This window comes from Cnephaeus nilssonii (assembly GCF_951640355.1).
Source record: "Cnephaeus nilssonii genome assembly, chromosome: 5".
NCBI lineage: Eukaryota > Metazoa > Chordata > Mammalia > Chiroptera > Vespertilionidae > Cnephaeus > Cnephaeus nilssonii.
In genome coordinates, this window is record NC_137076.1 from 14,815,788 (window position 1) to 14,828,993 (window position 13,206).

At 48.7% G+C, this 13,206-nt stretch overlaps 1 protein-coding gene across 1 annotated transcript in view; it reads left to right on the forward strand.

Moving 5' to 3' along the window:
* BIN3 (bridging integrator 3) overlaps positions 1 to 13,206 on the forward strand; it is a 42,558-nt gene that overhangs the window by 16,025 nt on the left and 13,327 nt on the right. The window contains exon 2 of the mRNA XM_079771854.1: positions 8,012 to 8,060. Coding sequence (XP_079627980.1) covers positions 8,012 to 8,060 — 49 coding nt within the window. The remainder of the gene's footprint in view (positions 1 to 8,011; positions 8,061 to 13,206) is intronic.

A 13,206-nucleotide genomic window follows, 5' to 3' on the forward strand; every position in this document is an offset into this window, starting at 1 on the left:
AATATTAGGTTATTCTTGATTTTCTGATGTTCCTGTTGTCAGCTTTTATAACTTGTAATTTATTATGCTCTTTTCTCTGTCTAAACAAACAGTCACTTTCGTGCCTATTTTTATATTGGTAATTTTGCATTATTTTTCTTTAAGAGGCCATGCAAAATTGTATAAGCTTCAGGCCCACAAAACCCAGACCCACTTGAAGCACAGTTGAGGGCAGGACTCCTATACTGAAGGCAGGAGGGTGAAGTGAATGAATGCATGCGGTGTGCGCACACACGAACGCACAGAACCTCTTGTACTCACTGAGCTCCCAGATTGCTGAGCTGGGCCTTTAGTCCCAAGTCAGAAGAGTGGAAGAATCTTCTCTAGGGAATTTTACCTGCCCAGGAGAAAAGACTAGTTACTGACATCAGGGTTCCCCACAAAACTGCTCAATCAGATTACCCTACACCCGTGGTCGGCAAACTGCGGCTCACGAGCCACATGCAGCTCTTTGGCCCCTTGAGTGTGGCTCTTCCACAAAATACCACGGCCTGGGCGAGTCTGTTTTGAAGAATTGGCGTTAGAAGAAGTTTACGTTTAAAAAATTTGGTTCTCAAAAGAAATTTCAATCGTTGTACTGTTGATATTTGGCTCTGTTGACTGACCACTGCCCTACACAATAGACAGTAATTATTCACGTATTCACAGCTTCTAGTCAGGTTTTTTTACCCCAGTCATATATATGAGCAGATAACTAAGAATTACCACACATCCAAGGGAAGTGTCTAGTATGAAAAGTGGAGACTAAAACAGAAAAAAAAAGCAACTTGAAGGAAAATAGACTATAAAGGAAGAAGAAACTTTTGTAAAGCTATCATTAAGATCTTCAGGTAAGGCATCCATGAAATAAAAACAATACCTTAAAAAAAGGACATACTGAAAATTAAAAAGAGCTCTTGGAAATTAAAAATATGATAGAAATAAAAAACTCTTTAGAAGTATTAGAAAATAAGGAAATACTGAAAAAGTAGAGGACAAGCCCAGGAGGGTCAGCATCAAAATTATAAGAATTTCAGAAATAAGAAACAGAGCACAACAACAAAGGTGTGTGGTTTTTCAATCCCAGAACTAACTGTTGTAAATTGCCAAATTGAAAGACTCCTGTTGAGCACCGCAGGACAATGGGTGAAATTAGACCCACAAGGTACATGAGCATATGAACCAACAAGCTTGCATAAAGAAAATAAAAGCAGGTCACATGAAAGGATGAAAATCACAGCAGTACTGGGAAATGAGAAGCCAGGGGAACAATGCCTTTGAGATTCTGAAAGAAATTATGTCCAGCCTATAATTTTATACCCAGGCAAACTAGTGTGACAGTAGAATAAAAGCATTTCAGTATGCAAAGTCTTAAAAATTATCTCGCACACACTTTTTCTCCATCTAAATGAAGAGTAAATCAAGAAAGGAAGACATGGAATCCAGGTATCAAAATCCATGGGAGAGAGGCAAAAGGAACTTCGGTGAGGAAGGTGAGGGGGGAAGCCCAGGATGCCTACTGTACACCAAGTGGAGGTGAACCATTCAAGGTGGAGCAGGCCAAAGTGGAAATAATATAATACCTGATAGAAATTAATGTATTGGGAGTCGATTTAGACAACTGAGATGGAATTAGGGGTAAATACATAGAAAATTAAGCATGTGAAAGAAAGTGACATTGTAATGAAAGCAAAACATTATGCAATGCTACTAGTTATATATTGCTGTGTAACAAATTACCCCACAACTTAGTGTCTCAAAACAGTACCAGTTTCCGTTGGTCAGGAATGTGGAAGAGTCTGGGGGATCTGGCTTGGAAACTCTGGAGGTTACAATTCAGTGCATCATCAGAACTGCAGTCTTCTGAAGGTTTGGCTGAGCTGAACAATCTGCTGGCTGCTGTGTGCAGGAAGGAAAATGCATCCCATTAGGCTCCTAATAGTTTACTTAGTATTGCCCTAACCAAATTATAATATAACTAGCGGCCCGTTGCACGAAGATACGTGCAATAGGCCTTCCTTCCCCTGGCTGCCGGCACCCGTTTTCCTCTGGCACCCGGGACCCAGGCCTTTGCTCTGACCGGAGCCTTCAGTCTTCGCTCCAGCCGGAGCACTGCTTCTGTAGCTCCCTCTGCCCCCCCCCCGCCCTCCCCCTCATAGGAGGCATCCCGCCCCACCCGGCCGCTACACACCTGCATGCGTGCTGCCCAGAGGCCCGGAGCGGCTGGGGGGCGGGGCCGCTGCCATCTTTGTCAGGTTAATTTGCATACTCCTGATTGGCTGGTGGGCGTCGCAAAGTGGCGGTCAGTTTGCATGTTTCTTTTTTATTAGTGTAGACTATATTAAAAAGAAGGAGAGTTGCCAGTGTGCCTTTGTGTTACGAAGGTAGAGATTGTAAAGAGATTTCTTTGTTTAGTTAAGTCTTCCTCTTCCAAAATAAAAGATAAATAGCTAGTGCCTAAAACTTAACACTCATGAAGTAGCAATACAAGCATTTTTATGTGGAGATGCAAAGGTGCCGACCAAAAACACAGAGCCAGTGACAGTGCTTGTCTCAGCAATGAGGTTCAGAGGCCGAGAGCAGCGGTCGCCAGCCTTCCGGACCTCACGGACCACCAGTGGTCCACAGACCACCGGTTGGTGACCGCTGGCCTAGAGCCTAATGTTTTACTTAACAAAGCCTGGGGCCTTACTAAACTTTCACATGTATAAATCTGATAAAAGTAAAATTTAGATTAATAAAAGGAAATCATAAAAGTAATAAAGTAGCCCTAGCTGGTTTGGCTCAGTGGATAGAGGGTTGGTGCGTCCTGGGTTTGATTCTGGTCAAGTGCACACATGTACCTCAGTAGCAGGCTCCTCCCTGGCCCAGGGTCTGGTTGGGGTGCATGCAGGAGGCAACTAATCAATGTGTTTCTCTCACATCAACATTTCTCTCTGTCCTTCCCTCTCCCATTCTCTCCAAAAATCAATGGAAGAATATCTTCAGGTGAGGATTAAAAAAAAAGTAAGTATAGGTGAATTTCTATGCTGAAGTGGAAAAGGCAGGCCTTTCTCAGTGTGATTACACCAAAAGAAGAAATCATAAAGGCAAAGATAAATTGGCTAGATTTGTTTTCATACTCAACAAAAGCTTCTGTACATAAACACTCAATGTCCAAAGGATAAAGGCAAATCCCAAGCCAGGAACAAATCCTGATTAAACAGGCCAGAGGGCTGGTGGTAAAATGTTAACTATTTCTGTTTTTTAAGAAACACAAACTGTTTCAGTCTGTCTCTAAGGCAATTGGCAAATACAGCAAAGCCTTGAACGTGTATACACTGAGTAGCCAGATTATTATGATCTCTGAACGCATAATAATCTGGCCACTCAGTGTATATATATCCTATATAATAAAAGGCTAATATGCAAATTGTCCCCTCGACCAGGAGTTCGACCAGCAGGCAGGCCAGCCAACCACCCATGTCCCCTCCCCCTGGCCAGGCTGGCCAGACCCCATCCATGTACGAATTCATGCACCGGGCCTCTAATACACACACACACACACACTAGTGGCCAGATTATTATGCGTTCAGAGATCATAATAATCTGGCCACTCTGTGTGTGTGTGTGTGTGTGTGTGTGTGTGTGTGTACATGTATACACTAATAAAAGGGTAATATGCAAATTTGTCAGGACGCCCTCACAGTAACAATCGAACAGCAGGCTGCATGGGGTGACCAGGCCAGTAGTGGGGAATTTGGGGGCGACCAGGCTAGCAGGGGGGGGCGGGGGGCAGTAAGCGGCGGCCAGGCTGGCCGGAAGGCAGTTAGGGGCAACCAGGCAGCAGGGGGGACAGTTGGGGGCGACAAGGCCTGCAGGGGGGCAGTTGAGGGTGACCAGGCTAGCAGGGGGTCAGTTAGGGGTAATCAGGCACGCAGGTGAGCAGTTAGGAGCCAGCAGTCCTGGATTGTGAGAGGGATGTCCGACTCGGTTTAGGCCCGATCCCCCGAAGGGTCCCGGATTGGAGAGGGTGCAGGCTGGGCTGAGGGGGAACCCCCCCACCACATGAATTTCGCCGGGCCTCTAGTATATATAGATATTAGAGGCCTGGTGCATGAATTCGTGTATGAGTGGGGTCTGGCCAGCCTGGCCAGGTGGAGGGGATATGGGTGGTTGGCCGGCCTGCCTGCTGGTCGAACTCCTGGTCAAGGGGACAATTTGCATATTAGCCTTTTATTATATAGGATATACACTGAGTGGCCAGATTGTTCTGCGTTCATAGATCATAATAATCTGGCCACTCAGTGTATATTGACCCAGCAATTTCAATTATGAGAGTTTATCCTATGTGACTAATCCTTGATATGCATAAAGATTTAGCTATTAATTTTGTTTACAATAGAAGGAAAATTTGAAACAGTTGAAGTGACCACCAGTAAGTAATATGAATTACAAAAATAAAACTAGCCAGTGTGGCTCAGTTGGTTGGAGCATAGTCCCGTACACTGGAAGGTCGCTGGTTCGATCCCGGGTTGGGATGTGTAAAGGAGGCAACCAATCGATGTTTCTCTCTCACATCAATGTTTCTTCTCTTCCTCTCCCTTCCTCTCTCTCTAAAATCAAAAACATGCCGAAACCGGTTTGGCTCAGTGGATAGAGCGTCGGTCTGCAGACTGAGGGGTCCCAGGTTCGGTTCCAGTCAAGGGCATGCACATTGGTTGCGGGCACATCCCCGGTGGGGGGGGGAGGGGTGTAGGAGGCAGCTGGTCAATGTTTTTCTCTCATCGATGTTTCTAGCTCTCTATCCCTCTCCCTTCCTCTCTGTGGGAAATCAATAAAATATATTTGAAAATAAATAAATAAATAAAATCAAAAACATTTTTTAAGTTGTATAAATAAAATAAAACTAGTATAATGAAACACTAGGTAGCTTTTAAAAGTCAGAGCGATGAAAACTATATTGGCATATAAAAACATTCATGATACGTTTCCTTTATTTTTAATATTTATGTATATGCGTATATACATGTGTACACATGTATGTACACACTGAAATTTAGGGTATTACTGTTTATTTTGGGATTGTGTATTTGTCATTTGTGTTTTCCCATGTTTTCCAAGCTTTTGACACTGATCGGGTGGTAGTTTTATAGTCACGGGGGGGAAAAACTAAAGGGAATTTTTTTAGTTTATTTGAAAAATATGAAGAGTGAAAATAAGAAAACAGTAATCATATTCTTACTACCTAGAGTTAACCACTACTAACATTTGGCACATTAGTGTTAGTTTTCTTTTCTTTCTGCAAATTTTTAAAATATTATTAATACCAAACTAATAACCTTGGTTAGCTTTTACATATGAGATTGTAGACTATTTGGGGGTTTTCCTCCCCCACCTTTCTCTCTTTTATACTTTTCTGTATTTCTCAAGTTTTCTCTGATGAGCATGCTTTACTTTTTAAAGGAATGAAGTGTTCTTTAAAATACATACCGTTTCTTTTTTTAAAAAATATATTTTATTGATTTTTTTACAGAGAGGAAGGGAGAGGAATAGAGAGTTAGAAACATCGATGAGAGAGAAACACCGATCAGCTGCCTCCTGCACATCTCCCACTGGGGATGTGTCTGCAACCAAGGTACATGCCCTTGACTGGAATCGAACCTGGGACCTTTTAGTCCGCAGGCCGACGCTCTATCCACTGAGCCAAACCAGTCAGGGCCATACCATTTCTTAAAATACACACAGTCGGCGCTTCATACCTTCAGGTTTCACATCCGCGGATTCCATCAACTGCATATTGAAAACAGCATCCGCAGTTGGGAACCCATGGATGCAGAGGGCCACTGTTTATACAGTTTTATATGGGGGACTTGAGTATCAGCAGATTTTGGTCTCTGCAGGGAGCCCTAGACCGCATCCCTGCCGAATACCAAGGGGCTACTGTAATAACAAACGCATGTGAGCATGTGAAACTATGAGTTGTGGAGAGAGAACTGGACTGGACGTCAGCTGTGAGCCAGAGAATGACCCTGGGCTGGTCACCGAACCTCTCCAGATCTCTTTCTCATCTACAAGTGAGAGGTTTAAACTGGAAACATTTCTATGGTAACTTACAGTTCTAAAAATACTGTGATTCTAAATTAAGATTGAGAGAGAGTCTGTGGCTCCACAAATAATGGACTCTTAAGTTTTTAATTTCTTGGTATCTAGTACTAGACTCCAGTTAGCATCATCCTGAAGACCACTCAGAGAATTCTTTAACATTCTCATCCTACACTCCATGTTCTTAGAATGGAGATTTGGTTTCCATAAGCTGGAAGGACCATCTAATCCAACTATTGTGTTTTATAGTTTAAAAAACTGAGCTCCAGAGAGATTGCAATTTGTTCAAATCACAAAACTAGTCAGAGGCAGGGATGGGCTTTCTGATTCCTGGTCTGAGCTTTTTATACCACACATGCTTCGTGCACCACAGGGTCTGTCTTTTCTCAATGCCACCAGGACCTCATTTGCACTGTCACCCAAATGGTCCTTGAGGGCAATTGTTCGCTGTCCAAACCATTGTGTCAGTCAACTATAAGCTGATTTGGGGAAAAGGAACTGGGGGCCCAGGGAGGGATCAAGAAGCTCGTCTGTCCATACCCTTTTCTCTTTAGGTCTAAGAAAGGGAAATAGCAATTTCATTTTTTCTTTCCTTTTCAGTTCCATAGCTTACCTTTCCCCCCCAGTAATTATATAGCCAGAGATTATTTGTTTACAGAAGCCACGTGAATCAGCCAGTCCCCAGAGGGTTAACACTCCCAAATTACGGGGTGGGTTAACAATAAACAGGATGTCCTCCAGAAATTAAATTTAAACCACTGTGACTCAGGCTGGCCCATCCTCTAACCAGATCACTGTCTGGGGTTATTATCGGTGGTTAATTATACCATTGGGTTTAGCAACATTTTGGGCCAAGAGAAGCCAGGCTGGGGAGAAGGGGGTGTCGAGGGAAGGGGCCCGGTGGACGGGGTGGGCGCAGCAGTGGGAGTGGGAGGTTTGAATGGAAGAGGCAGAAAGGAGCGAGAGTGGTGGTCTGACCTGTCCCCTCAGGGCTCTACTGCAGCCTCTTCCCTGAGCTGATCCCTGGGAAGGGGGGTGAAGACGGTGTCTATAGCTGCTGGGGTGCCCTGTGTTTGTTTTTTAGTCTGGCTGCACTGCTTTTCTCAGAATTTAGAATCATAAGGTTCTCAGCATCTTAAGGAAATTTCTAGATTATCTAGCTTAACCCTCTTGCTTCACAGAGTAGGAAATTGAGGCACAGGGCAGTGGTTACCTGCCCAAGGGCAGCCTGCTCAGCGGAGGTGGAGGCAAGGTTAGTGCTCAGGTTGAGACTCCTAGACCATGACCTGCCCTTCTGCCAAGCTGTCTTCCATTTCTAAGTGGAGGACCTGAGGTGCAGAGCCTCCTAGCAAGTTCAAGGCAGGGTTGGGCTGGAATTCAGATGCTTAGAGTTAGCTTCGTTTAGATTTTGTCAGTTGTCATGGGAAATAGTCCAGCCCGGCTGAGCTTTAATGCCCCTACAGTGTGTCATCTCCCAGCCATAGGAGAAGCCCTTCAGAGCCAGTTTGTCCCTCTGAAGGGAGTAGTGAAGCACTATACAGATGTGTGGTTTGGATGATGCTTTTCTGGGCGTGTTTTATAGGATAACAGTGATCTAAGTGACCTGTACTTTCTAACTTTGCAGTCCTTGAGACACAAGGTTTATGGTGACCTTTGTTCATATAGTATCTCCCCTTTCCTGCGCTGGGGCAGAAGGTGGTGCCCAAGACCTCCATCTGACACTGTCCATGGGAGCATGACCGTCCCAGAGCCCAGCCTGGGCGCTGATGGTCCTAGACCCACCGCACGTGGTGCGGGTGGCAGAAAGCGAGCCATTGCCACTGACTTTTTACCTGTATTTTCTCAGCTCTTTTTAGCCACATCCTTCCCCATTGCTCCTAACATCCCTCTTTGTCTCTTTGTCTTACAGGATTCCTTTCAAGATTGGGCAACCCAAGAAACAGATTGTCCCCAAAACAGTGAGTAACCCGATTCTTTCATTCTGAGCCTCAGTTCTGTCTCGCAGGCCTTCGCATAGCATCAGAGTGTTGACTCAGCGTGGGGCTGGGAAGGCAGAACCTGGGCCTTGACATTCTCAGTGGCATAGCTCTAGAACCTCGCATGGACGGGGCTCGCAGGGACCTCCTGTCCTGTAACATTGTCCTTCCTCAGCTCAGCCTGGGAGGTGGAAGAGGTAGATGCCACAGGAGAGGAGAAACACACTGCTTCTGACTGCTCATCTCTGGGATGTGGCGTGCAGTCCGCACGTTCCTAAGAGGGAGCCTGAAACAGGGACCCCTGCCAGGACGCATCCCAGCCCTTCTGTCGGGCCACCTCAGGCTGCATGAGAGTTCCGGAAGCTTCTCCAGGACTCCAGGTCCATTTGTCTCCACTGTCAGCTGCATTCCTAGCCAAGACCCAGGGTCACTCAGCACGGGGGATAATGGAATCCTTTCCCCTTGTAGCCCTCAGTTTTTATCCCTATTTTATCTCCAAATTTGGAAAAAAAGGGAATCACAGCTTCTGAGAAAGTTAGAGCTGGAAGCCCTTAGAGATCATCTAGTCCACCCTCCTGAGTTTTCCTGATGGGGAAACGGAGACATGGGGTCCCAGTGACTCTCGAAGGCGAGGAAAAGCTAATGCTGACCGAGCTGAACTTAGAGCTCAAGGCTGAGCCTCTGTGCAGGACCCCTCACGCAGGCTGGGAAGATCCCCCAGGTGTAGGGACGAGTGAAGAATGGCCGCTGCAACCCCTCCCTCAGAATCTGAGCGAGGCCTTTGGTTTTCATCTGGGAGACCGTAACTGTCAGCCCCCCTCGTTGTGACAGCTCCAGGAAGCCTGGTGGAGGCCTTGACTGTCATCCCAGCCCCTGGCAGTTCTCCGCGTCTCCCTGTCTTAATAGCCTCGTCCCTTCTTGGCTCAGAGCTCAGAGCTACAGGGAAGATACCGCTTCGGTTGGCGGGAAGGGGTGTTCAGCAAGCACCTGACAAATGGCTCTGTCTTCGGGAAGTCCAAAGCTAGGTCACTGCAAAGGAAATGGGCCCGGGTTAAAAGAGCCCTTCCCCTTTCAAGCACAGGCTGGCTGTGGAGAGACTCCGAGTCTGCCTCCCATGCAGAGCTGACCATCTGTGGAGGCTCGGCTGACGCACAGAGAACCTGGGCGTGCAGTGTTGGGCCCTGGCCCGCTGCAGGAAGTGGGAAGGTGTGGCTGTGGGTCTCCAGAGTGTAATCCAGGGCAGATCTGAAAGGGAAGTGGTTTTGAAAAGGGTCTTGTATTCCCAACACTCACTACCAAAAAAACAAAACAAACAAAAATCCTCTCAACACCCCAACTTTTATCGAGATGGCCTTGTTCGCCACAGAAAAGTAGAGCGCAGCTTCTGCTTTGCCAGAGTTTGTTGACAGGCAGATCTGTGGGTGTTTTAGTCTGAGGAGTGGCAGGGACTCCGCAGGGGAGGGCAGATGCACGAGCTGAGAAAACCCTCTGCGCCTGTGTGGCCCTGTGGGCCGTGGCGCCCTCGCCCCTTCCTAGCACCGTCTTGCTGGGGATGAAACTGAGGTCCTCTAACTGTGGCATCAGCTCCCCTGCACCGTCTGGGCTCCGAGTAGTGGGTAAGAAGCCAGACTCCCGGCCTGGATCCCATCCTGGCTCTGGCACACTGTGTGTGACCTTAGGCAAGGCCTTTACCCTTCCTGAGGCTCAGTTTCTCCTCTGTAAAGTGAGGGTGATGCTAGGACCTACGCCATTGATGTCTAATGAGTCTCACATGAGATATACATGCGAAGTACTTGGCTCAGTGTCTGGCACATAGTAAGGCCTCAGTAAACACTAACTACACTGCAGGCAGAGAGGCAGGTTGATAAACCCCCGAGGACTCAGCCGGTCCCAGCAGCTGGCGTCCCGGGTGCAGTGTTGGCGGGAATAGAGTGATTTGCTTCCTCAACTCCCAGGCTCACTAACGTGTCTGCAGCAAGACCCTGCCTCTCCAGAGTCTTGTTCTCCACTTGCCAAGCCCCCTCCTCCCCGCACACCGCCAGGGCCGTGTGTTATCTCAGCATCTTCGCAGCTGCCCCAGCAGTGGTGACGCACCCTGTTCTTGCCCGGGCACTCTGGGGCGGGAAGCAGATGGGGCTGCCTGGGTTATTGGAAGTCACAGCACCCTGTCATGGGAAGAAATGTTCATGTTATCTTCAGGGAGTTTCAGGAGGTTTTTGGCTCAAGACACTCAACTGTCAGACACAAAGAAAGCATTGTGTGGCTGCCCTCGCTGGCTCATGTGCCCAGGTTATTAAGGCAGATTCCATTATTGTCACAGCTTCGGCTGGAATGGCGTGTTCTCTGCAGGCGCTGACCAGTGGAACTGAAAAGGAAGGTCCCCCATCTCCCCGTCCTCACCGTCTCCTTGGCCCCTTCCCTCCCCCGGTCCCATAAAGTAGCTGGAGCATCTTGGCGTGGCGAAAAGAAAATGCCCCTCCCTCCATCGCCTGCGAGGCTGGAGAGCTCTCTGAAGCAAGGTTCCCCTGGGTCTCCGACCAGAGGAAAGCACACACCTCAGTCCCTAGCCAGGTGGGCGCTCTGTGAAGTCAGGCAGAGAGAGCCTGCACTTGAGAAAGATGTCCATGTGACATGAGGAGCCTCAGCCTCATTCCTGTCCTGTGGCATCGTGCCATAGGACCCTGCTTCCCCCGAGCAGCCTTGCAGATTCAGAGGGCCTTCTCGGCTGGTCTCTCTTTTCACTTTAGGAGCATAGGTTTGGGTGGGAACTTGGCCCATTCTTTCAGTTAACAAGAACTGAGCTCCTGCAAGGTGCCAGCCTGACCCGAGCGCCGGGGAGATTGCAGGGAGCCGTGCGGCCCCTCCCTGCCACCCTGAGCCGTCCTGTGCTTGACTCTCCTCGAGCAGCTCGCCAGCCGACCCGCCCGCTCTGACCCGCTGACAGTTGTGCACATGTGTTTGCACTCGCATTCTTGACTGTGGTCCAGCTGCCTTTTTGGCAAAGGCATCAAGCATTCAAAGATGTTCAGATCTTTTGTGTTTGGCTCTTTGCCTCAGAATGGATAGACCTTGGAATGAGACTCCAATGTGTCCCTTTATTCCCCATCTGAAGGGCCAGAGTCCGGGTGCTGTCCCCCAGATCTGTGCCCAGTGGAGGAGAGAGACCTGGGGACTGTGAGCTATAGAAGCAGCCCACACCTGGCTCCCCGGGCCGAGGAGGTGAAACATTCCTGACCTTCTCTTAGGCTGACAGATGGCTTTGAGGGACATAAAGTAAAAGGACCAGTCTCCCACTCCAACACGCTTCTCAGCTTCCAGTGTGAGACCTCGAGTTTCTCAGCAACCAGCATGCTCCACCCCAGTTGGAAACCTGCAGTCCTTCTCTGTGCAAGTCCAAGCAGCCCCAGCCAGGAGGCCCAGGTGCTCCTGACATCCCACACACACAGCGCGGGGACTAGCAGAGCGCGCCAGGGCTGCAGCCCCAGGGGTCGGGGCGCTCGCCTCCCCTCAGAGCACCTACTCCGTGTTCTTGATCTTTAGGAGAACTGCATTCTGGCCAAGACATCCTTAACTTTAATTTCATCTTTTCGGGGAGAAATACCTTTGCTATGTAAAGACTGGCTCACATCCTACAAAGTAAGAAAGGAAATTGTCCCATGAAGGCAGGGCCCAGTACAGCCCCCCAGGCACAGGACGCCCGGCTTAGCCAAAATCAGGAGTGCCCTTGCTGTCAATGGACCACATGCTTTGCTCTGCTTCTCCTCTGCCAGAGGGTCACAGGCCAGTCTGCACCCCCAGTGGTCCTCTCACCACCCCAGTGTGGAGGAGGAACAGGCCGGCACCACCCACGGGCCAGGCGCCCTGCCCTGCACTCCACATGTACTTCTGCGAACCCGCAAAACAAGCCGGCGAGGCTGACGCTGTTACCCCATTTCGTTGTCACCCCCTGAAATGTACATGGGTGAGGCCAAATATAATATCCCAGTACCAGACAAGAAACTGAGACTCAGATGTTAGGTGGGCTCCGGGGCTGGTGTCAGATTTGCCTGATCCATCTCTGCCAGCTCCTCCCTTGCCTCCTGCACTGAGGGAGAAAGGCTGGGCCAGCTTCAGTGCGACTTTGCAGGCCCCTCTGCTCCCACCTGCAGGCCCCGGAGGCCTTTCCTGCCGTTAGCTGTGACCTGATTCCTGTAAACGGCAAACCCCCTGTGAGAGGTAACACTTGAAACTCTAATCAGTACATATGCTTTAGTGGGAGTGAGTTTTGAATTTTTTCTTAAGAGTAGCTTTTGGTGGATCAGAAGGAAGGCAAAGAGGAAAATGGGTTCCTGGGTGGAGAAATCGTGGGTCTGCTCTTGATACAGGGTTCTAGATGCTAGAATCACAAAGTAGGGAAAGGACCATGTGTTCCTGCTTCTAAATTTCCCAGTTCACATGCGGAAAGTGACACGCTGTGGTGCCCTGAGGACCTCAGCTGAGCCAGGCCCACATCACCCTCACTGCCCCCGCCCCCACCCTCGCCCTCCACAGGGCTCCCCCTGCTTGCAGGTATCCATGTGTGTGTGTGATCATCCCCACCAGGGCCCATGTCTCTGTTGTCCATCAGGGTCTCCCTAGCACCTGGCAGAATGCATTGCACTTAATGGGTGTTCTTTAAATGTTTATGGGATGAATGAACATACTTGAAAAAAATAAGTAAAAAGCCTGCACCAGGAGTCGGAATTCTAGCCGTCCTTATGTGAATCGCATCCCTCTTTTGGCTTCATTCTCCTCGTGTACAACATGAAATAATTGGCCGGAATCATGTCCTGCCATTCTGAGACTGTGTGGCGTTTACCCAAGTCCAACGTGGAGTCTGAGGTTGATGGGCCTTAGGATACTCTTTCTCTGGGCACCTTTGGTGGAAGGGCCTGCAGGTGAAGAGCAGCGTGGCTTTGACGATTTCTGCAAATTTGGACTCCTGGACCTTCAGCCTGTACCGGCAAGGTCTTGGGGGCGCAGCCAAGAAGCCATCTCTCTGAGGTCATGGCTTTCACTCCTCAGCGAACAGCTTTTCCCTTGGCGTGGAATGACGGTTAAGAGCACAGGCCTGGGAGCTTGGCTACTCATAGTGCAGCTTCACCTCTGT